Raw genomic sequence first — 26,430 nt, 5'->3', positions numbered from 1 at the left:
TTCAAGTCTTTAAGCGCGTTTTCACACTAGCACTGTTTGGTCCTTTTTAAACAGAACAGAGTTCTTTTTCTCTACACAGAACAGAGTTCTTTTTCTCAGACAGTCCGCTTCATTTTGTAAATGTAGACGCCAACCGAACTGTAGTTTTGACCAAGCAAATGAACTCTGGTCTGCTCAAACATCGCTTTGCTTGGGAATGCAACCAGAGCAAGGTGCGCTTTTGCCACTTTACGTGCAGCGTCACAGACGCTACATGTGGAAGTACAGCGCACACGCTATTCATAATGATTAACCATGGCCAAATGCCGTTATGCTTAGTAGTTGCATTTGATACACAGAATCGGGTTCTAATGTGACAGTTGTGTTTTGCATGCTGTTCCTGAAAGCACCGTTTGAGAGAGAGGTGCAGTGGGGTGGGATACTTAAACTTTCTATATTCTGTTGTTGGCTCCGCCAACAGTGAACAGTAGCTGTGTTGTGCTGCACAAGTTTTAAAATAAAGGTTTAAAAACCTGACTAAGCTGGTGTATTACTTCTTTGTCGTTGTTACAGTATTAAAGAAACAAATGCCTGCCTCCGGACTCCATTTGTTCGTTGTCCCAATACCCCCCCAAAGGGATGAGGGGGGCAGTTCGATTGCCGCAGTGTGAATGCTGAACCTTTTCAACAACTCATTTGCAAGTTAACACTGCTGGCCAAAAGTATTGGTACCCCTGCAATTCTGCCAGATAATGCTCAATTTCTCCCAGAAAATGATTACAATTACAAATGCTTTGGTAGTAATATCTTCAATGATTTTGCTTGCAATGAAAAAACACAAAAGAGAATGGGGGAAAAAATTTAATCATTATGATTTTACACAAAACCTCAAAAATGGGCCAGACAAAAGTATTGGTACGCTTTGAAATTATGTGATGCATCTGTAATTTGTGTAATTAACAGAACCTGTTACTTACCTGTGGCACGTAACGGGATGGCAATAACTAAGTCACACTTGCAGCCAGTTAAAATGGATTACAATTAACTCAACCATTGTCCTGTGTCCTTGTGTGTACCACATTGAGCGTGAAGAAAAGAAAGAAGACCAAAGAACTGTCTGAGGACTTTAGAAGCAGAATTGTGAAGAAGGCTGCAGCTCAAGGCCACAGTCCATCTCCAAAGACCTGAATGTTCCTGTGTCTACCATGCTTATTTTCATTAATAAGTGTAAAGACCATGGCACTGTGGCTAACGTCCCTAGATGTGGACGGAAAAGAAAAATTGACGAGAGATTTCAACAAAAGATTGTGCGGATGGTGGATAAAGAGCCTCGACTAACATCCAAACAAGTTCAAGCTGTCCTGCAGTCCGAGGATACAAGAGTGTCAACCCGTTTTATCCGTCAGCGTCTGAATGAAAAGGGACTCTATGGCTAGGTTCATACTGCAGGTCTTAATGCACGAATCCGATTTTTTGTGTTTTTCAGACTCGAGTGAGGCGTTAACTTGACGGTCTGAATGGACAAGTTGCATCGAAGTGGACCATTTCAAATCTGATCTGGGTCACTTTCGTACGTGGTTTAAATCTGATCTGGGCCACATTTTTCCAGAATGTCACAGCGGTCTGAACTGTCACATCTCCCAAATCGGAATTCATGCAGCAATTACGTCATCAAAGAGCGCTACGGTAGCAGTGCAGCTGTGTGTTAGCGCTTAGCTTGCCTTGAGCACGGCTTTTTGGGAAGGGTTGGGGTTGACTACAGTCTTTTAAAAAATGGGTTGAGGATAAGCCTGAGAATGATCGGTTTTTTCTCTCTGCTCTATATGAGCAATATTTCAACATTGCTTACACGGCCGAGAGTCGGGGCAAACTATGTGTGTGTGACATGCACAGGCAGTGCGTGCATGCTACCGATCCATATTAACTTTGAATATAAACCTAAATGGGGATTATATATGTCTGTTATTTGTGTCCTTTTTTTGGAAATCAAAATATGATCTCCCTGGAATGACGGATGCCAGCCAGCATGTGTAGATGTTTGTTTTGATGCTTCTACGCATGCGGGTCTTGCTCAGTGCGTGTCGGACTGCGAATTCGTGCACATGCGTAATACTTGAATGGTCTCAATGGACAAAGGCAGTCTGAACGGGTGCGCCAAAAAACAGATATGACAAAAAATCGGATTTGTGCATTAAGACCTGCGGTATGAACCTAGCCTAGCCTACTTCTGACCCAGAGACATAAAAAAGCCAGGCTTGAGTTTGCCAAAACTTACCTGAGAAAGCCAAAAATGTTTTGGAAAAATGTTCTCTGGTCAGATGAGACAAAAGTAGAGCTTTTTGGGAAAAGGCATCAACATAGAGTTGACAGGAAAAAAAACGACGCCTTCAAGAAAAGAACACTGTCCCCACAGTCGAACATGGCGGAGGTTCCCTGATGTTTTGGGGTTGCTTTGCTGCCTCTGGGACTGGACTGCTTGACCGTGTCCATGTCATTATGAAGTCTGAAGACTACCAACAAATTTTGCAGCATACTGTAGGGCCCAGTGTGAGAAATCTGGGTCTCCCTTAGAGGTCATGGGTCTTCCAGCAGGACAATGACCCAAAATACACTTCAAAAAGCATTAGAAAATGGTTTGAGAGGAAGCACTGCAGACTTCTAAAATGGCCAGCAATGAGTCCAGACCTGAATCCCATAGAACACCTGTGGAGAGATCTGAAAATGTAAGTTTGGAGAAGGCACCCTTCAAATCTCAGAGACCTGGAGCAGTTGGCCAAAGAACAATGGTCTAAAATTCCAGCAGAGCATTGTAAGAAACTCATTGATGGATATCGGAAGCGGTTGTTCGCAGTTATTTTATCTAAAGGTTGTGCTACCAAGTATTAGGCTGAGGGTGCCAATACTTTTGTCTGGCCCATTTTTGGAGTTTTGTGTAAAATGATGATTCTTTTTTTTTTCATTCTCTTTTGTGTTTTTTCATTGCAAGCAAAATAAATGAAGATATTACTACCACAAAGTATTTGTAATTGCAGTCATTTTGTGGGAGAAATTTAGCGTTATCAGACAGAATTGCAGGGGTGCCAATACGTTTGGCCAGCAGTGTAGCTCTCCAACCGGACCCTGGTACCTCTGGTCTAATGTGAAAGTGCCCTAAATGTTTCCGCAAGAAAATTAGCAAAAATGGCAAAATTACGTTGTTTTTTGCATCATGTAAAATGTAAATGATTGTATTAAATTTGCACATCATATCGTATGAAATCGATTGAATGCACGGCTGCAAATAATGATTAATATCAGAAATTGCCCCCCAATTGATAACTAATTTGCCGCGTAACATGTGGAAATTGATCCTTTTCCGACTTAAAAGCAGATGTTTTCAAATGTCTTATTTGGATTAAATCACCCCCATTCAGCTGCTTCCCCATCAAATTAGCTCTCCTGCCCGCAGCAGGGGAACGAGTCCGACGAGCTGTAACTTGCTTGCCGCCGGGCGGGTTTCCGATCGGCGAAGCCAATCGACAATCCCGCCACCGTGTGATATGATCCTAGGTAGTTTTGTGTGATTTTTCGCTTCGAAAGCCGAGAAAAAGAATTTGAAACATCACTCTGTTCGGGTTAGCATGTCGGCTAGCTGTCACGCCTCCTCGTTTGTTTATGCCAGGGGTGGGCAAACTATTCCACAAAGGGCCGCAGTGGGTGCGGGTTTTTGTTGGAACCCATTAAGAGGACACCTTTTCACCAATCTGCTATTTTACACGTGCAATCAGTCGATTGCAGTCAGGTGCTTCTCATTTCTGCTGAAACCTCATTGGTTAAACTATCTGTGCTGGGTCAGTTGGAACAAAGACCAGGACCCACTGCGGCCCTCGAGGACCGGTTTGCCCACCCCTGGTTTATGCTTTCCGAAGCCGGGGCAGGGAAATGACAAAAGCGCCGCCTCAGCTGTTAAATCTAAATAAATACCTTGAAGACACTAAAAAAAAAAAAAATTCAAATGTAAATTAGCTCCATCCCATTGACCGCGAAAAACGAGGGATTGCTGTATTAGCACAAAATGTGACTACAGTCCGCATGTAGGTAAAATGCCAAGTGGACAAATTCATTTGATCGCTGCCAAAACTCCCAGTCCAAAGGGATTGGACATCTGTCAGCGTCAATAGAAGCCAACAAGTTAAGTAAGCGTCATGTTTTTACAACCCACTTCTCTTATTTCAGGAACTCCATTTCCACCCCTCGTGTACTCAGAAACTATGCGCACTATGTCTGGGCAACTGCCAGTGAAACTCTTGTCTTGGCAACCGTCCTGTCTTTCCCGCTCTCCTGTCCATAAACAGTTCTTTTTTCCACGTGCAGCACCAAGGATATTCCTTCTTGGGAGTTTCCTTTTGCCTGATATTAATAGTTTTTACTGTAAATGGAGTTCGTTTCAAGAAAAGTGTGTTGCAGAATGCGTTCGAGGAAGTCATTCCTGTATTATTGTGTTGAGAAACAAAACTGCAGTTAAGGGAAGTCGGCTATCGGGGAGGGAGATAGAAAATTGGAGCTCACGCGGCTACCGCATGCCATGCAGGCCATGTCCGGGCTTGTTCCCATCATGTCTGTAAATGATTTGCAGAAAGCAGAATCGCAAGTTTAACCTGCTGCAGCGCACATCCGCCGTGCACTCGCACGTTTCAGCACTGGAACTTTTACCTTGCCTTCGCTTTCTGTTTAAGAAAAACAAAAACAAAAAGAATCCCCTGCATGTTTTCAACCATATTTGAGTGTAGCATTGTTGTGGAAACATACTGAACCATGCAGCACTTTGTGTTGGCATGTACATTTCCACTCATTTCTGCATGTAGTGAGAAGGATGTGCCATTACTTTTGTTGTTCCTCAACTCCAAAATAGTTGATGTGCAACATGATTAAGGATGCTCCTCCACATTTTTCTGAATGACTACAAGTACTCACATTTGAGTATTTGCCGATATGAGTTCAGATAGTTGATAATCATGAGTAACATCTTGCAAATGGAATGAAAGCAGAGACATTGCTTGAGCATGACATGGTTTTATAGTGTATCTTAAAAAAAAAAAAAAAAACAATTACAAATCGGATATGTATTTTGTGTATAGAGTAATCTGAGCAAAACGACCGGAAGTAATCCGTGCGCCATTGCTGGGGTGTGCCACCCGAGCACACACAGCCAGCAGATGCTAGAGTAGGCAACCGTCTGAAAAACGTGATCGCTCCGTATTCAGACAATACGGGGCTGTCCCGAGACTACATTTCCCATGATGCACTGTATGACCTGCGCCACTCACTGATTCTCTGCGAGGTTAAACTCAGCGGTTTTTCAACATCAACACGCTAGTCGTCAGCTGTCAACTGCCAGCGGATCTCGTAACGAACAAACAACTGGAACGATCACCGTGAACAAAAACAACCGAACCGTTTAAGGCAAGGCAAATTTATTTATATAGCACAATTCAACACAAGGCAATTCAACGTGCTTTACATCACATGAAGATAATAAAAATCACATTAAATTACCGTATTGGCGTATTGGCCCGAATATAAGACGGCCCTGATTATAAGACGGCCCCCCTCTTTTTCAAGACTCAAGTTTAAAAAAAGACGTTTTGAACACCAAATTAATTTTTATACAGAAAATAATTACAGTACATCTGGAACAAATAATTATAACAATGTATTTGAGAGAAAAAGCATGTTATTTTGCCTCATTCAAATCTTAATATCTGAACATTTAAATATGTAAACTAAAGTGCAATCACATTCGTAAATGAATGGCTTCAGGTTTTTGAAATGTAAATAAACCAATCTATTGTGATAAAACAACAAAATTGCAATAACTGCGTTAACCATCAAAGTGAGGTCTACCTGTAACTGCAGTCTTGAAACAAATCTGAATAAGGAAAAACATTGCAATAAAAGAATGCAAACTGGTTAAACTTGAGAGTAGCTGAGATCTGTCATGACAGAACATTACTCCTCAAATTCAGCATTCGCTTCAATGATATCTGGCGCCATCTAGCGTAGTGAACGGGTACAATGTCTAGACCCCGAATGTAAGACGACTCCCACATTTTCAGTCTTATTTCAATGCAAAAAACACAGTCTTATATTCGGGCCAATACGGTAATAGAACGTAAAAACAAAGCCAATCGAAACCGGAAATAAAATTATATATAAAGATCGCATTTAATCACGAATAGAATAAGAAAAAAATAAAAAATACTGCTACTACTACTAATAATTGAAATCAGCAATGGAAATAAAGCACAAGAAGAATGCAGTAGGTGGAAATGCAAAATTAAAAATAAATAAAATAAAAAATTTAAAAAAAGCAATGAATAATTTGGCTTCAAATTTGCTAACGTGCACTTTGCAGGACAAGAAGACAGTCATTTTGGATCATATAAACACTTTTGATGGGCTCTAATTGGCAGAGAACAAGAATGGCATTGGGTTTCTCACCTATTTAATATTCTGCGCTTAGCTGTCTTTCAAATCACTCGTGCAATGTGTGTGTGTTTTTTTAAAACATTTTTGGAATATAGTTTGTGTTTTATTTAAGAATAGCAATTTATTGCGTTTGAATGGGTGATATATATTAGGATGTATTGTACTGGGGGGCGTAAAATATAAATTTTGAGTGATGCTGTGACTTGCAGCCCCGTTTTACTGCAAATTTGCAGTAGTTGTTGGGACACCTCTCTGTTATTGAGAGTGTTGGTACGCTCCGTCAGCCGCAACGAAGGGGCTACGATTGACGTCATCACTCAAAATGAATATCTCAATATCTATAAAACAATAGCAGCACAAACAAAAACAAATTATAGCACAAGAAAAGCATAAACGATTGACACAATTTTTAATCAAAATGGGAGGTTGGTTGACTTATAAAAGAATTCTTAATATTTTAATGGAGCTTTGCAAGGCAAGGCCCAGATAGTAAAATTCCGTTTTTTGTTTTGTTTTGTTTTGTTTTTTTTGAATGACATTTCCTCGGTGTGCCGCACAGCCAAAACCGTTTGATCAACCGTCACCGTTCAAATACAAAAGTGACCGTAATTTTCACACGACACAGGGAATTTTTGGAATGACCACCCAAAAATTCTCAGTTTGCTCGTAAACGCTGTTTTATTAGGGGGAAAAAAATTTCAAAATGTATCTTGTCCTACAGTTTTTGACACAATCTCATAAATTACACATTAAAAATTCCAGGAAAGTAAGGGGCATAAAGGTTGTATACAAAATTTGGCAAAAACTGACAGTTCCCCCCAAAATTTGCCCAAAACTGTCCCATTCATTTCTAATGGGATGCCATTGACAGCCATGTATGTCCAAATTTCCCATTCATTTTCTTTTTTTTTTTTTTATTTTTATTTTTTTTTTTTTTTAAAACCTGTCCTGTTCAGCTGTTTGACACAGAGAATGGAAGTCTAAGTGCCCGGATTCTGAACAGTGTTAATGTTTCACATTGAGAGTCTGACATACTCCCATTGTGATCATTGAAAATACCTTTTTATTATGACAAAGCAGCGAACAGGAAGGGATTATGGGGGGACAGAAGAAAAGAAATACAAGAGAAGAAAGAAAAGAAACACATACACAAACAACAACAGGAAATGCATTGAACATCTAAACTACTTACTAATATGCTGGTGCTATCGTCAGCGAGATGTATTTCCGGTTTACACCATGTGGGGGCCTATTGGCCAGTGAAAGAGGAGAATGGGGGTGGGGGTGTCTATAAGACTATAAGCTAAGTGATTGAAAGGGGTAGAGTGTACACAAATCAGTTCTGTGATCTAGAACCCAGTAATCGTGTGAATCTCTTATGAGTGTAAGCCCGTTGGCGACCAACCCTACGCCGCCACATCACCAATCCCGGCACCGGAACCCCCAACCCGAGCATGCCCTACCACATCCAGCAGCACGCAAGCCCCACCGGGCACGCGACAGCCACGCAGACGGGCGGAGAAACCGCGCGGGCGCCAACCCAGGGCCACGGCCCCCACCCAGCCAGCCCGGGGAGGGAGGGCGGGCGGGGGGATGGGGGGGCCATGCGCAGCCAGCCCATCCCTCCTCCCGCCGCCCAGCAAAGGAGCCACCGTCCCCCCCCCCCCGGGACCCAGGGTGGTCCCCTGGGCCACCCACGCGCCCATCAACCGGCCTTCAGGGATGGCAGGAGGGGACGCATCACCAACCCCACGCCTACACCCACCCCCGCCCGCCCACCCGGGCCACGAGCCACAGCCACAGCCCCCCAACCGGCACGGCACGCCACGGGACCCCCAGCGGCCCACCCAGCCCCAGGCAAGGCAGGGTCCCCCGCCGGTGCAGGCGACACCCCGCTGATACACCGGCGCCCAGCCAGCGACCCGCGACGGGGCGCAGGGCGGATGCCCAGCCAGAGAAGAGAGGGGAAGGCGGAGGCAGGAGAATGCCCAGGAACTGCCACGGGGCAATGCAAGATCGGAGACCCGACCCCCCAACCCACTCCCGCGGCCGGCAGCCGAGGCAGAGGGGAGGCCACACCCCGGGAGCCACGCCATATAGAAAAAGTGTGGGACCCACCTACCACCCTATTACTGTGGCTGCCAGGTTCCCGACTGGCAGCCATCACCCAGCACCGTGATGGGGGTGTGAGGGGAGGGTAGTGCAATGTATGCATTAAAATAGGAGAGCTTGGCTTGGGGCAGTGGGACCGCAGCATGGAGTTTCTGTCCAGCCGCCCGTCCCACCGCCCTTTGCCGGAGCTCTCCTGTGGAGTATGATGTGTGTGGTGCATTTAAAAAAGGTGCAGGGATGGCGGGGCCTGTGGTGAGGAGGCAGCCGTGAGGCCCCCCCCCAACAGGTCCCAACCATCCCACAACCTTGGTGTGTGGTGCATTAAAAACGGGGGGGAGTCGGGCTGGGACTGTAAAGCCCCGTCCCAACTCTCCCCGGAGAAATGTATGAGCATGCAGGTGCCAGGGTGAAAAATATTTTTATATTTTCCCATTCATTTTCAATGGCAGGAAAACAGGTCCTTCTAATTTTTGACCTGACAGCCCATTGACATTCAACTCGCGCCCAAGTACATTGATACCATTGACAGCCATGCACTTCGATGCCATTGACGGCCATGTACGTCCAAATTTCCCATTCATTTTTCAATGGCAGAAAACCTGTGTGGTGGTGATTTTTGACCAAAAATTTACCATTACAGACAATTGACATTCAACTGGAGCCCAAATAAGTTGATTAAGTGGAAGTAACCTGATATCAACAGGACGTGTCCCCGAAATGTCCCCCTAATCAACAGCAAGCGACCTGATAGATCTGTATATACCTCAGCAAAGCCCCATTGTAATTTTTAAAGAAATTGCAGTTTCTAGTTTTTATATAAATTTGTTTATGATGGGGGGGCCAACTTCAGGGAGGTGTCTTCCAAATCTTTTTTAGAGTGAAATTGGTTCACTTGAAATATCAAGTTAGGCAATGGTTTTTTTTTTCTTTTTTTATGTATATTGACATTTAACCTACCGTAGTCAAGCGTTAGAAACAACTATTTGAAAAATGTGTTTTGTGTAAAGTTTCGCAATTTGGTGGCCAATTAACCACCCGTGCATGTTTTCATCATGTACATTTGTACAGGAATAGTTTGCTATTGTGCTTATAGGTTGCAGATGACTAACATAATGAACAACATAATCGGAGGTCAAATAATCATGGGATGTAATTTGAGCATGCAGGTGACCATAATAAAGTCGCTTGCGAGCTTAGGTGGCGCCCAGCCAAACAAATAATGTCACTTCTGGGAACAATGAAGCAAGAGGAAGTGTGGAAGGTGAAGTGACGTTGTTGTTCATTACCTCCAATGTGTTTATGGCCTTCGGCTGCAGAACATGACAATAAGCGCGCAGGACTGTTTGTCTTTTTTGTCATTGTTACAAAAAGCCAAGTGTCTTAAAATGTACATCTGTACAGCATTAGGGAAGTTCCTAATTAAGTGAAAGAGATTGGGTTTTTAAACTATATTTATTATGGGTGTGGCTTAATTGAGTTCATTTCGATTAAAAATGAACACATTTTAATCACTTGTTGCTTTTGAACTCTTCCCGTGCCTTCGATAGATGTGCAATCATGTGGCTCTTAGAATGAAATGAAAACTTTTTTAATTTGAGTTTGTCACTAGTCGACGTCCATAGAATTTGAATTGGCTGGGCTGACAGTAATCCTTCACTGCCAGCCTATCCCAGTTCAAATGGATCGGATGTTTATTGCCGCCAATTTCGGCTAATGTTATTTCACGAAATAAGCTTCAAGCCGTACAGAAAAGTCTTTTGCCGTCAATGCTACTGAAATATTACACATAAATGATGGTAAAAGTATGACTGCTTTTGTGTGTTGCAGTGTTGATTGCTCAGCATGTCTTCAAAGGCTCACAGTTCCAATAACATCGCCCATGCTAGACGGACTGTGCAGCAGCTGAGGATAGAGGCCAGCATCGATAGGATAAAGGTACGTTTTGTACACTAAAGACATTTACATTATGTTTAGAAACAGAGGGACAGAAACATTGAAGCGCATTGGAATCAATGACATTCATTCTATTCAATATTTTGAAGATTACACCCCATGATGTGTAAAATAAAAATGTTTAGCCACAACTTGATTCATCACCTTATTACTTTTCATCCTTCACACAGCCGCTGGACACAGAAATGTTGTTTAATCCATCTGCAGGCAACCGGGAGATTGATTTTTGATTGATCGATGATTTTACGACACTGTCCGGGTGTGCGCTGGTCCTCATGAGAAAGGCAGTCTTTCTTAAGACAAAACACTACCCGCTTTTGTCCACCGGCGTCTAGGCATGTGGCGATATGATATTCTGACGGTATGATAACCTTAAGCCAAAATATCACGGTTTCACGGTCTTGCAATTACAGCTCAAAAATGTGTTACTTTGAGATCTTGGTTTTAAAAAAAAAAAAAAAAATCCATTGAACTGGGTTTTGATTTTTCAAAAGATTGGAACATAAGGATAATGTAAAAGACATTTAAAAAAATAACAAAATATTTGAAATAAAATTAAAATAAATGCAGTCTTTTAGGTGAGCCTAAACCCACAGCTCGACATTATTATTTTTGTGGCCCTGCGCGACCATCTGTAACTTTTCTGTAGCCGAAGTAATCCCATACCAGCGATTTCGTTTTCTTCGATGGGGGAAAAAGTTCAGGAGTTTCACCTTATCCAGCCATCGTGTAGCACAGCTGACTCACTGACACTGAGCAACAACCGGTGGGGTAGGGTTGAGCCTTACAGCTGCAAGGGAAAGATTTCTCCATGCATTTTTGGAACATAAAAAAATAGCTAATACCTTAGGGACGGTATAACTGAAAATTTTTGCGGTTTTAAAACCTTGACGTTTTCATACCACGGTATACCTTGAAAATTGTAATTGGCACATGTCTACCAGCGTCGCTAAAATCGACCAAACCTGAAAAATTACCAAGTGTTTCTTTTACAAATTGTTCAAATACAAATCACTACAAAAAATTGCTGAATACAGTGATCCCACTCACTCTCGCTCCCTCCGTCTCCCTGATCTTTGTTGGTCAGGCAGTGCACTGGAGTTTCTTAAAGTTAACGATGATTGATTGCATAAGATGTTGGGTTTGATCTTGACAGGGACACGTACTTCAAAAAGTGCCGCATGCGTCAATCATTATTTAACTTGTTAAACAGTTGCTCTGGCAACTCATTGTGTGTAAGTGAGCAGCTGTAGCGGATTTGAGTGGACTCACTCAATGAAGCGTTTCATAAAGACAAGCATTTTTGTACTTTATTCTTGTTAAAAAATAATTCGGTGGGACAGTAACATGTTTAAAACATATCATAATTATTCCATTTGAAGTGCTTAAAAAACATTTATTAAAATATACTGTATATCTACATATATTTTTTCTTAATTTTACTTTGGGGAAAAAAGTGAAAAAAAAAACATGCCTTATACTGTATGTATCTCTTTCTAAAGTTTGAATAAATACATTGAACACACACACAAAAAATGTGGGGGTCGGTGCGCTACTTATTGGTTTTTCACCTTTCGCAGCGGGTTCTGGTCCCCATTAAGAGCAAAAAACGATGGATCACTGTATACTTCTAAACTAAATAACGAATGCATAAACAAACATATTAGCTCAAACAGAAACTTACCTTATGTTGGTTTTAACAAGGGAGCAGCTGTATTCAGCCATGTTAGATATTATTTATTTATTTATTGTTGCCACTAGAGGGCAGTATACCCACCCAAATCAATAAAAGTAAATGCAAACCCTTTCAAAACAAACCATTACTACGCCACTCTAATTAAACTAATCCTCGTAGCAGCAAAATTTGATTCGAAGCTTTTTTCTAATCGAATTACTCTAGTTAATCGATTAATCCATGCTGCTCAAAAAAATACAATAATTATTAATATTTTGTCACACCAGTATTGTTTTTCGCATCCATTTTAATTTTAGGCTTAGTCTTTTGGACGAAAATAATTATTCGTCTTAGTCATATTTTAGTCATATCAAAATGTGTTTGTCTTCGTTTTAGTCAACGAAAACTCAGATGTTTCATCTAGTTTTAGTCGACAATTCTCAAAATGCTTTCGTCTGTAAACTTAAATAAATTGATTCCAACAATTTCGAATGAACATGACAAGCGAGCACATAACTGTACAGTCTACAAGGACATCACCATTTTTATGATGATAATACACACTCAGCAAGAAAACAGCACATTATTTGCAATTAATTAAAGTCACCTGGATGCCATGAACTGAATGTAAAATGTTTTCCAAGAGTTTAAGAAGAAACTGAGTCACCGTGCTAAATGCTAATGCTAACGAGAACACTCTGCAAATGCTACAAGTCAGTTTAGTGTGTGTTGATCACTCAGCACAGACCTTTAAAGGCTAAAGCAACACGGTATACCCAAGACAAGAAAGCAAAAGTAGCCAGCAGCCCTCCCTGCACAGAGAGCGCCAGTGGGCAACACGGGACAAGTCTTTGAAAGTGTCCAACCCGCGTCATTCTCGGGACATCACTACATGCGTGAAAGCAATAATAGTAATAGTAATAGAGTAAACACTGCGTCACCTTACATGGGAATTTCCCTGGATATGTGTGTGAAAAGGGCATGTGTCACACGTAGTAGAATTTATACAACCCCTAGAACAAAGTATGGAATCACCACTCTTGGACGAGCACTCACTCAGACATTTTATCATGTAGAACAAACTCAGATAAAAAGTTTGAAAAAATAATGAATTAGTTAAAAAGTGCAACACTTTAGCATTCAGAAACACTAAAAGAAATGAATAAAAAACATTGTGGTGGTCAGTAAATGTTACTTTTATAGAGCAAGTGCAGGGAAATATATATGGAATCACTCCATTCTGAGGAAAAAAATACAAAATCATGAGAAACAAACAAAGAAATAATAATCAAAACACATCTGGAGTATTTACAGTAGTAGCACCACTTCTGGCTTTTATGACAGCTTGCAGTCTCTGAGGCATGGACTTGATGATTATTCATCAATTTGGTGCTAACTCTTTGATTGCAGTTGCCAGATCATCCTTGCAGGTCGGAGCATTGCTGTGGACCATTTTTTTTCTTTTTCCAATTTCCACCAAAGGTTTTCTATAGGGTTGAGATCTGGGCTTATTTACAGTGCCTTGCAAAAGTATTCAGCCCCCTTAACCCTTGCAACCTTTCGCCACATTTCAGGCTTCAAACATAAAGATATAAAATTTTAATTTTTTGTCAAGAATCAACAACAAGTGGGACACAATCGTGAAGTGGAACAAAATTTATTGGATAATTTCAACTTTTTTAACAAATAAAAAAACTGAAAAGTGGGGCGTGCAATATTATTCGGCCCCCTTGCGTTAATACTTTGTAGCGCCACCTTTTGCTCCAATTAAAGCTGCAAGTCGCTTGGGGTATGTTTCTATCAGTTTTGCACATCGAGAGACTGACATTCTTGCCCATTCTTCCTTGCAAAACAGCTCGAGCTCAGTGAGGTTGGATGGAGAGTGTTTGTGAACAGCAGTCTTCAGCTCTTTCCACAGATTCTCGATTGGATTCAGGTCTGGACTTTGACTTGGCAATTCTAACACCTGGATACGTTTATTTTTTAACCATTCCATTGTAGATTTGGCTTTATGTTTTGGATCATTGTCCTGTTGGAAGATAAATCTCCGTCCCAGTCTCAGGTCTTGTGCAGATACCAACAGGTTTTCTTCCAGAATGTTCCTGTATTTGGCTGCATCCATCTTTCCGTCAATTTTAACCATCTTCCCTGTCCCTGCTGATGAAAAGCAGGCCCAAACCATGATGCTGCCACCACCATGTTTGACAGTGGGGATGGTGTGTTCAGGGTGATGAGCTGTGTTGTTTTTACGCCAAACATATCGTTTTGCATTGTGGCCAAAAAGTTCAATTTTGGTTTCATCTGATCAGAGCACCTTCTTCCACATGTTTGGTGTGTCTCCCAGGTGGCTTGTGGCAAACTTTAAACGAGACTTTTTATGGATATCTTTGAGAAATGGCTTTCTTCTTGCCACTCTTCCATAAAGGCCAGATTTGTGCAGTGTACGACTGATTGTTGTCCTATGGACAGACTCTCCCACCTCAGCTGTAGATCTCTGCAGTTCATCCAGAGTGATCATGGGTCTCTTGGCTGCATCTCTGATCAGTTTTCTCCTTGTTTGAGAAGAAAGTTTTGAAGGACGGCCGGGTCTTGGTAGATTTGCAGTGGTCTGATGCTCCTTCCATTTCAATATGATGGCTTGCACAGTGCTCCTTGAGATGTTTAAAGCTTGGGAAATCTTTTTGTATCCAAATCCGGCTTTAAACTTCTCCACAACAGTATCTCGGACCTGCCTGGTGTGTTCCTTGGTTTTCATAATGCTCTCTGCACTTTAAACAGAACCCTGAGACTATCACAGAGCAGGTGCATTTATACGGAGACTTGATTACACACAGGTGGATTCTATTTATCATCATCGGTCATTTAGGACAACATGGATCATTCAGAGATCCTCACTGAACTTCTGGAGTGAGTTTGCTGCACTGAAAGTAACGGGGCCGAATAATATTGCACGCCCCACTTTTCAGTTTTTTATTTGTCAATAAAGTTTAAATTATCCAATAAATGTTGTTCCACTTCACGATTGTGTCCCACTTGTTGTTGATTCTTGACAAAAAAATTAAATTTCATATCTTTATGTATGAAGCCTGAAATGTGGCGAAAGGTTGCAAGATTCAAGGGGGCCGAATACTTTTGCAAGGCACTGTATAGGCCATGACATTGACTGGATGCGTCTTTCTCCAAGGAATGCTTTAACAGTTTTAGCTCTGTGGCATGATGCATTGTCATCCTGGAAAATGACAAACATATTTCCAATTGAAGGGACAAGAAAGCTGTCTAAAATTTCAATGTACTTGTGCATTTATTGAAGATTTAACCACAGCCATCTCCCCAGTGCCTTTGCCTGGCATGCAGCCCCATATCATCAAGGACAGAGGGGAATTTTGATGTTTTTTTTCAGGCAGTCATCTATGTAAATGTCACTGGAACAGCACCAAACAAAAGTTCGAGCATCATCACCTTGTACAATGCAGATTCTTGACTCATTACACCTTGTCCAATGCAGATTCTTGATTCATCCAGTCAATGTCATGGCATTCAAATTGCCCAGATCTCAACTAGAGGATTTCCAAAAAATCGATTATTACACGCATCGCGATTCGACACGTGACGATTCGATTACGGTTCATAAAGGTTCAAAAACGATGTTTTTCCCTCATAACTGTATGACAGCCGCTCGTAGATACGTCTGCCGCCGGGCACCGTTAACAGGCGCACGTTATGATGGATGCTGCTGGTTACTGAGAGAGAGACATACTCCTTTTGAAAAGACTGGAAAATTTGTGTATGAGAGAGGAAGGTACAGAAGCGGAACACGGTGGTTGCGCTTTTGTGCGCAAGTTATTTTTTTTGAGTAAGAGGGGAAGAGAGATACTTCGTTGCTCCTTGTCATTTAAAGAGCATATGACACGAGAAAAAAAGTCTTAAATGGCATTATTATGTGAATTAGAATCATATTTTGAGACGATTCGACTATATACAACAATTTAGAAAAGCACAGATGACGAGAAATTAGTCTTTTAATCTGCCGGTTAGCCACGCCTACCATTATAGGGCTTTAGCGTCCCCAACAGGTGGATGACGTCAGCGGTAGACTGGGCTCATCGGTTTTACTATTCAGCCCATTGAGGGGGAATTATTCAGAACGAGGAAAACGCGACGAAGAGAGCCGCAAAATGTCATTGTTTCTGTCTCTTTACTTCAATATTTTTAAAGGATATTCTTTTTATCCAAGTATTTTCCCCAATAGCTATATAAATGGCTTGAGAAGGACCAGTCAGCCCGTCGAGGGGGAACTATTCACAACGAGGAAAACGCGACGAAGAGAGCAGCAAAATATCATTGTTTCTGTCTCTTTACTTCAATATTTTTACAGGATATTCTTTTTATCCAAGTATTTTCCCCAATTGCTAAATAAATGGCATGTTCATGACAAATAACAGTCTTGTGCTGAATGGAATATGAAATGATAAAAATGCATTTATTCAGGACGACATGGCAAAATTACTCCATAATGGTCAAAAATGTCGACTTCACCTTTACTGTCGCACCTCCCGAACGATATTTTATGACACCTAAATCGGACATATGTCATTTCCCTTCCCCGGCTTCGGAAAATGTAAACAAACCAGAAGTCGTGACAGCTAGCTGACATGCTAACCCGAACCGAGTGATGTTTCAAAGTCTTCGAAGTGGAAAATCACACATAACTATCCTGGATTATTTGACATGACGACCCGGTTGTCGATTGTCTCAGTGGATCGGCAAACCGCCCGGCGGAGAGCAATTTACAGTTCGTTCCCCGGAGGAGGGTGGCTGGATTTGTTGTGCAGCTAATGTGCTGCTGCTAATTAGCATTAGGAGACCTTTTTACATGCCTATCAATGATCAAACGTAAGTAGTCCTTCATTTAAAGGAAGTTTGTAGTGTTTACTTTGTAATCGCTGTATTCGTATTTGACATAATACAAAACAAGATGTTTACTCACTTCCTCATAAGTCCAATGGTCCCACAGTAAATATCCACGGTGAATGGGAACCTTTTGAAACTCCCAAAAGGTGCATACGCCTCTCCCTCATACAGAATGATTTTTCTGCAGCCGTTTGGCTGGCGTGATGCGAAAAATAAACGTATTAATCCGCAAAATCAGCTGAATCCTTCGTCCTCAAACACAACAGTACACTGTAGCGTGAAGAGGACGTCTTCTACCGTACACGTCACAGCGCCCTCCTCCTCAATGCAAGACCGAAGCCGGAAATCACTCATTTTCATGGCGCGGGATTCAAAAAACTAAATAAAAATAGCGATCGCTTCCACACACATCCAAGCGGCCCATATCATTCAGGGGCGTAAAATACCGCGTGTATTATGAAATAAACATGCTTTTTCGTGTCACAGGCACTTTAAATGTCCAGCAGTAGTTTTAAGGCATTTCAATTGAAAAATGTCCCGAGTGTGTTGCTAAGACCCGTGTGCATCTAAAAGAGGTGAGTACACCAACCCACTTCTGTTTAGACTTTATTGTTGTTGTTTTTGAGATGTTAATAGTTAGCGCCAAGCGCTAAGCTAATTCGCTAATTCGTTAACGTGTATTTCATATGCAGAATGTGTAAAACCATGATTAAGTACAGCGGTAACACTACAAACATGTGAAACAGTACAAAATTATGTGAAAACAAAGTATGTTGGTTAAAAGAAGTCTTATTTCTAAAGACACTTTGTTTCCAGAAAAATGTGGAATTCATTCCACCTGTGTAAATGTTATTGTATTGTTGATAGAAATAAGTGCTCCCATTAAAATAGTTAATGTTTTTGCACTTTCTTGCAGCTTAAGGGCAGCTTTTTGTTGTATGGGCATGTTTGCATCGTTCCTGTTGAATCATTAGGATATTTTAAATAAATAATGGACATAAATTTGTTTGGCTATTGTATTAAGTAGTAATGTATGATGCATCGATACTTGTGATGATCGCGATAATCGCGATAACCACGATCATCGTCAATACTGCAATCATCATTTAATAATCGGATCGTAGCACCCTGAATCGTAATCGAATCGAATCGTGGGGTGCCTAAGATGGCACACCCCTAATCTCAACCCTATTGAAAACCTGTGGTGGTAATTGAAAAAAATGGTCCACAGCAAGGCTCTCACCTGCAAGAATGATCTGGCAACTGCAATCAAAGAGAGTTGGCACCAAACTGATGAAGAAAACTCATCGAGTCCATGTCTTTGAGACTGCAAGCTTTTATAAAAGCCAGAGGTGGTGCTACTAAATACAAGAGATGTGTTTTGATTGTTATTTCTTTGTTTGTTTGTTTCTCATGAGTTCATATTTTTTTCCTCAGAATGGAGTGATTCTATATATATTTCCCTGCACTTGCTCTTAAAAGTAACATTTACTGACCACCAAAATGTTTTTTTATTCATTTCTTTTAGTGTTTCTGAATGCTAAAGAGTTGCACTTTTGAACTAAGTCATTTTTTCCCAAGCTTTTTATCTGAGTTTGTTCTACATGATAAAATGTCTGAGTGAGTGCTCGTCCGAGACTGGTGATTCCATACTTTTTGCTAGGGGTTGTAGCAGGAATTCAAAGGTTTGTTTACTAGTAACTGAGCAAGTAGATCTTAGAGTGTGCTTAAAGATGCTTGTTTTTCCACTTGTAGGTATCCAAGGCCTCGGCGGACCTTATGACTTACTGCAACGTTCACGCCAAAAACGACCCTCTCCTCATGGGCATCCCCGCCTCAGACAATCCCTTTAAGGACAAAAAACCCTGCACAATATTGTAGGATGGATACCACTCGACCTTATGCTTTTTCTCTCTGTCTCTCTCTTTTAGTTTTTTTTTTTTTTTTTTTTTTTGTGCTTATTAATGTTGCTGTGTTCTGTTTGTCGGGAGGATTGAGGGCTGGACTGCGATCGTTTCATTACCTAGAGCCGGCTCGTGTTTTCGTGGTAACAAATTACTGACGCAACTTTTGGATTTTTTTGTTGTCTTCCTGTGCACTTTTTGTATGACAACAGGTGGTTTCTCGGTTTAGTGACTTGGCCAAATGGGCGGCGACTGTTATCATCTCTTTTGGGTAGAACGGATTAACAATTGTGACTGGCTCAGATGGTCGAATTCAGGGTTTTTTGGTCAAGCTTGTACGAATGACAATCCACATTCCATGTCATCTGAAAACATTGATTTTTTTTTTTTTTTTTTTAAGTTTGTGCGTAACTCATAAATGTAATTATAGAATTGGTCGTATGATTAAAAGTCATAGCTTGAGAACGACGTGTATTTTACTATTACAAGTGGTGCCTTGAGATATGCGTGCCTTCCCTTTAGGATTTTTTTTTTTTGTCTTGAGATATGAGCAAAAATGTCAAAAGTCCAGCTGCCATCAATTGACATTGGCTTCCTTCTAGAGGAAGTAGAATATACTCGAGACGATTGAGTTTTTTGCTTTTATGTTCAATGTTTGCAGGTTATGTGGTGAGCAAATGTTCACATAATGAAATAAAGTGTGTTGTATTTCTATTAATTTCAAAGGCGAGTGATGATTTGAGATACGGAACAACTTAAATGATCTCAAGGCACCACTCTTCTTGAGTGCACACCATGTTGTCAATCTCCAAAAAGAAAGTGAAACCAATTTTCTCTCACTCTTTCCAGCCTTACTTGCCTCGTATTCTGAAGAACACGTACTTACTGGGAGAACTGTGTTTTTTTTTTTTTTTGATCGACGGGATGAAACCTTAACGTGCCATCTTTGTATTTTGTGTGCGGTGCAAAAACTCGCCTGTGTCTAACTGTCAATTCCTCTTATTTGCAATAATTCCCATAAACGTCTTAAGAAATGTTGACCACCGTGTCATCATTTCTGCACATTAAGCAACTAGGCTGTACAAGTGTACCCTTTGATAAACTGTCAAAATGTGCATTCTGAGGAACGTCTTGGTTATTCATGTACCGACCGCCCTTTCTATGAAGTCGAGCGTTCCTGTCATTGTTCTAATATCTCAATAAAGATGTGTTGTGTCAGAGGATTGATGTTTGAAATACAGTCATTGTGGTTTTTTCTTCACTTTTTTGTCCTGGGTGAGATCAGAAAAATATGTTTACACTTATGTTAAGGTATTAAATGTCAAGCGTCCAATTGTTTTGAACAACTCACGTTTACTTACAGCTCATTCCACATGATTTCATATTATTTCACATTTCCGTATTGTTTTCTTAAGCATAGCAGCAATCACATGCAATTTCTCTTGCAACAGGATCATCAGGTTTTTCTGTTTGTGATATTTCAAGTATGACCTAAAATCTTACATCAGTCTTGTGATATTAGGTACTTTTTGTTTTTGTTGTTGAATCACAGGCACATTGCAGCATTTTGAAGGGAAAAAAAGGGGGGTGTCATTCAAACAGGGAAGGTGGAAGTCATTCACAGCAGGGGGTGCTGAGGATCTTTTTTAGTTTTTCTCCGTTCAAAAACTTTTTGTCATGCTCGTGCATTTTCTCCATACAAGGCGTGCACAATGGCAGTACGCACGCATGCTGGATATTTTACGTTCTACTACTAGGCTACTACAAAGACCATTCTATTTCACCTACACCTTATAAAGCAAGTCCCCCGCAGCTAGACAGTGCAATGACACACAAACACATTTGAAAACTAAAAGGTCCAATAAGCCTCGGTTTAACGCCCCCGCCATTAACAAATAGTGCCTTATTCAACGTGAGCCAGTTGCAAGCAAGGTGCCAGGTGGTGACCATGCTATTAAAAAAAAAACATTTACAACATATACAGTGAGGAGCAGACGTATTTTCACCCCTTTTGATTTTGCAAGTTCAAGCACTTAGAAAATAGGAGGGAGAGGTCTGACATTTCAATCATTGATGCATTTCCACTTATAGAGACATAATCTAGAAAGAAAGAAAAAATCCGGTACTCACATTGTATGATTTTTCAACAATTTATTTGTTATTTACTGGGGTATTTGTTCCCCTGAGAAAATCAGTGGTAATATTTAGTGCAGAAGCCCTTGTTCGCAACTACAGAGGTCAGATGCTTTCTGTAGTCCCTCACCAAGTTTTCACATATGGAAAAGGGCATTTTGGCCCATTCCTCCACACAAATCTTCTCTAGATCTGTCAGGTTTTGGGGCTGTCATTGAGAAACACGAAGTTTCAGCTCCATCCAAAAATTTTCTATTGGATTGAGGTCTGGAGACTGGTTAGGCACTCCTGAACCTTGATATGCTTTTCACGCAGCCAGTCCTTGGTCAGCTTGGCTGTGTGCTTCGGATCATTGTCTTGTTGGAAGATCCATCCATGACTCATCTTCAAGTCTCTGACTGGGGGAAGGAGGTTGTGGCTCAAAATCTGACAATACATTCCACCCTCATCCTCTGCTTAACACAGTACAGTCATCCTGTCCCCTTTGCTGAAAAGCAGCCCAAAATTATGAGGTTTCCACCCCCATACTTCACAGTGGGGATGGTGTTCTTGGGATTGTACTCATCCTTCTTTTTCCTCCACCCACGACGAGTAAAGTTTACACCAAAAAGTTCTGATTTGGTCTCATCTGACCACATGACTTTCTCCCATCATTCAGATGATCCGTGGCAGACTTCAGACGGGCCTTCACATATACTGGCTTCAACAGGGGAACCTTCTGAGCAATGCATGATTTTAAACCATTGCCCTATAGTGTTCTACTGACAGTAGCCTTTGAAACTGTGCATTCAGCTCCATTCGGGTCATTGACCAGCTTGTGCCGTGTAGTTCTTGGCTGAGCCCTCACTTTTCTCATCATGAGTGATGCCCCACGAGGAGAGATTTTACATGGAGCCCCAGTCCGAGGTAGATCATCCGTCATGTTTAGCCTTTTCCATTTTCTAACAATTGCTGCAACTGCTGATTTATTCTCATCAAGCTCCTTTCCAACTGTCCCATAGCCTTTTCCAGCTTTGTGGAGCTCAACATTTTTTTTCTCTGGTGTCTTTGGAACGCTCTCTGGTCTTGCCCATGGTAGCAGTTGGATTATGACTCACTGTGGGGTGCACAGGTGACAATAAAGAGCTTAAACGGCTGGTGAGAAGGTGGTTACTCATGGGGTAAAGTTAGACTTTTTAAAAAAAAATTTAGACTTACAACTCCTGAAATCATAATTATTGCGTATTTTCAAGGGTACAAATACTTATGAACCCCAGTAAATTACAAATAAATCATTGAAAGATCATACAATGTGAGTTCTGGATTTTTTTTAAAATCATGTCTCTATAAGTGGAAATGCGTCTATGATTGAAATTTCAGACCTCTACCTATTTTCTAAGTGGGTGAACTTGCAAAATCACAAGGGGTGCAAATACTTCTGCTCCTCACTGTATATTTAATCCCCAAAGTTGAATACCCTATTGTTTCTATGTTTCATTTGTTGATTTATTTTACCCCTGCCCCCCAAAAATCTACCAAAACACTTTTTCTTCTCCCCAACACCAGGGGGTGCTGCAGAACCCTCACCTCCCCACTTCTCGCGCCACTGCATCCAACTGTATGAAATGTTTCAGCAACAAAATTGTCAAAAACAAAAATTGTGTTTTTACAGGTTTGTACTAATACCGGCTTCAATATGGCACCAAAATTGGTATAAATTCCAACCATCATATAAGCATTTTTTGTATTTTTTTCCCATTATTGGTATCTGATACAGCCCAGCTGGGTATGGTAACTGGTATCCGATGCCCAAAAAAGCTATCGGAACAAGACTATTTAAAAATCCCAAAAACATTTGGGGGTGAAATTTTATTGTTTTTCATTCATTAGCACCGCCACATTTAGGTGAAAGAAGTTATGCATTCAGGTACGTATGCATGCCTGTTTGTAGGTTTTTGTACAGGATAACTCGAGAACGAATAAAGGGATTATTCGTCAGAAAAGGAACTTTACGATAGCCCAAGAAGGACTAAAGGCGTCATTATCAAACTTGCAGGATCAGTTTGTCATATGAAATGTAAGAGGTGATTTTATGTTGGGGTACTGATGTCAAAGGTCAGAAAAGGAATTCTTTGAAAACTCAAGAATGGATAAAGGGATTATTATCAAATTGGCAGGGTATGTATTTTGAACCGGAACAGGTGATTAAAATTTGGGGGTAATGAGGTCAAAGGCCAAAGAGGTCAGAAAAGGATTTTTGCGATAACAGGGATGATCATTAAACATGCAGGATATATTTTTTAATATGAAAAATAAGAGGTAATTATAGTTTGGGGTCATTAGGTCAAGGTTTATGGATGTCAGAAAAGGGAGTCAAAGGTCAGAAAAGGAATTCTTTGAAAACTCAAGAACGGATGAAGGGATTATTATCAATTTGCAGGGTATGTTTGTATTTTAAACCGGAACAGGTGATTAAAATCTGGGGGTAATGAGGTCAAAGGGCAAAGAGGTCAGAAAATGAATTTTGCGATAACAGGGATGATCATTAAACTTGCTGGATATATATTTTTTAATAAGAAAAATAAGAGGTGATTATAGTTTGGGGTCATTAGGTCAAAGGTTATGGATGTCAGAAAAAGGAGTGCCCACTCAATCAAATATGGCAATTCTTTGAATTTGGCTGCTTAGGCAGAAGTCTGCTCTCTCAGAGTGCTAATTCTATGCATTTTTGGTAAATGTGTACATAATATCGTATTAAAGGCTCCAATAGAATCGAATTGTGTTCAAAGAATCAGTATCATATTGTCATGAAATTACAGCACAGAAAGACATTTAGGATGTTAAATTTTCATGCTCACCAAAACGTTTTCGACACAACTCACTGGCTGCTATTGACGGCGATAGTCAATGGTGCTGAAACATGATCATTTGCAGCCAGCCCTCAAAGTTCAACAGCAATAGTGACTAGAGTACTGTATGTATGTAGTGTAGTGTATATGTTGAGGCCCTTACTGTAAGTGATGCAGGCTGGAAAAACCTTGAGTCTCTGGAAAACCACAGCATTTCAATGTAGAAGCAACGCATTTAGCTACGGGAGAGTCGTGTTACTATTTGGGGAAAAGGCCCGCGTTGTTTTCCTTCTCTGTCGGTGGTCTTACAGGTCTTTCCCACTTTGTTTCTGGCCACTTGGAGGACCCAGTTTGCTAGTTTTTAGATATGCACAGGACTAGTGTTTGCACTTACCTGAATTAGCATCACAACGTTTCTTATGTTGTAGGCCACTATTTTAGAAGATACCTTCCTAATTCCAGACTACCTAAAAAAAATGTTATGACTCATGGTAAAAAAAAAAATCATTAGCTGGGATAGGCCCCGGCATCCCCGCGACACTTGTGAGGATAAGCAGTACTGAAAATGAATGAATGAATAATAGTCAGCTATCAAAATATTTGTCAATTCATAATTGATAAGTTGTAGAGGAATCATAGCATCCCTAGTTGGGAGACATAATGGCAGTTTGATGGAAACCAAAGCGATGCTCATGCGACCTTGGGGAACATACTTTTTGCCATACTAGAATAAAGTGTAATTGCACATCCACTCAGTGGGTGGCAGTGGCACTCTCATTTTCAGAGTGTGTGCAGAATTTTTTGCACCAAACAAGAGCACACAGCAAAGAGCAGGAGATATGAATTGAACAAACCCTTCAGAGACACCATAAAAAAAAGAGATGGCAGGGATGGCGGAGATGGCGAAAGCTAAGACGAAGACATGAAAAAGCTTATGTAGCATTTGGCTTCGCTTTAATACAGTGGGAGACGAGGAAAGACCGGTATGTTTACTGTATCTATATTGTTGACAGCTTAGAGCAGGGGTGGCCAACCCTGGTCCTCAAGAGCCGCAATCCAGCTTGTTTTCTATGTCTCCCTCCTCCAACACACCTGAATCAAATTATCAGGATTGTTATCAGGCAACTGCAGAGCTTGCTGATGAGCTGATCATTTGATCATAAGTTATTTAAAGGCATTTGACCCAAATCTCATTGATAAGCCGGTTGATTTTTTTCAGCGAAAACGTGCCGAATATTGCCAACAATTGTTCCGCTCTTTGAGTGCTATATCAGTGAACCAGTGAGCACTGTTAGCATCATATAAGGCAGGATTCATTAAATCTGGACCTCGATGCCATCAATCTTGTCGTGTTTTCTACTTCTCTCTCCCCTAACACACCTGAATCAAATTATTATGTCATCAGCAACCTCTCCAGAAGCCTGATAATGATCCTGATTATTTGATTCAGGTGTGTTGGAGGAGGGAGACATGTAAAAACACGACAGGAAATGTGGCTCCGAGGTCCGGATTTAGTGAACCCTGATATAAGGTGTCATATCAAGTTGCTCAGTGCAAAAAAAAAAAAAAAAAACATAGCAAAGGAGCTGCTACTGCCTGCAGCATTAGACATGGTCTCGGTCATGTTGGACGGTGTAAATCCTGTTAAAACTGTCCCTCTGTCAAATGCCCTTGAGTGCATGTTTGCAGTTTGGATGTGACGTTTTTTTTTTTTTAATTCAGGCAAATTCATTCCGTTTAAGTCTTTTCTTGCAGATATGTACAGTGCTATAAAAAAGTATCTGAACCGTTATTAATTTTTTTCACATTTCTGCATGAAATCACCATGAAATGTGATCTGATCTTTGTCAAAATCACACAGATGAAAAAACAGTGTCTGCTTGAACTAAAACCACACAAATATTTATAGGTTTTCATATTTTGATGAGGATAGTATGCAAACAATGACAGAAGGGGGAAAAATAAGTTAGTGAACCATCACATTTTAATATTTTGTGTCCCCACCAGCAATAACTTCAACCACGCACTTCCTGTTCCTGCAGATCAGTCTGGCACATTGATCAGGACTAATCTTGGCCCATTCTTCACTACAAAACTGCTGCAGTTCAAATTCCTGGGATGTCTGGCAGGAATCCCTGTCTGTAGGTCATGCCACAGCATCTCAATGTGGTTCAAGTCTGGACTTTGACTTGGCCATTCCAGAATGTGTATTTTGTTCTTCTGAAACCATTCTGAAGTTGATTTACTTCTGTGTTTTGGATCATTGTCTTGTTGCAGCATCCATTTTCTGTTTAATTTCAACTGTCTGACAGACAGCCTCCCGTTTTCCTGCAAAACATCCTGATAAACTTTTGAATTCATTGTTCCATTAATGCTTGCAAGTTGTCCAGACCCTGAGGTAGCAAAACAGCCCCAAATCATGATGCTCCTTCCACCATGCTTCACGGTGGGGATGAGGTGTTGATGT

General features: G+C 40.9%; 1 protein-coding gene across 1 annotated transcript in view; it reads left to right on the top strand.

Annotated features, from left to right (window-relative positions):
• LOC130930480 (guanine nucleotide-binding protein G(I)/G(S)/G(O) subunit gamma-12-like) overlaps positions 1-20,242 on the top strand; it is a 92,025-nt gene extending 71,783 nt beyond the window's left edge. The window contains exons 2-3 of the mRNA XM_057858457.1: positions 10,387-10,494; positions 18,854-20,242. Coding sequence (XP_057714440.1) covers positions 10,402-10,494; positions 18,854-18,979 — 219 coding nt within the window. The 5' untranslated portion in view covers positions 10,387-10,401 and the 3' untranslated portion in view covers positions 18,980-20,242. The remainder of the gene's footprint in view (positions 1-10,386; positions 10,495-18,853) is intronic.
• Positions 20,243-26,430: the final 6,188 nt, after the last annotated feature.

This window comes from Corythoichthys intestinalis, chromosome 14, assembly GCF_030265065.1.
Source record: "Corythoichthys intestinalis isolate RoL2023-P3 chromosome 14, ASM3026506v1, whole genome shotgun sequence".
NCBI classification, from domain to species: domain Eukaryota; kingdom Metazoa; phylum Chordata; class Actinopteri; order Syngnathiformes; family Syngnathidae; genus Corythoichthys; species Corythoichthys intestinalis.
Note: the sequence above shows the minus strand (reverse complement) of the source record. Positions and strands in the feature narration are given on the sequence as shown.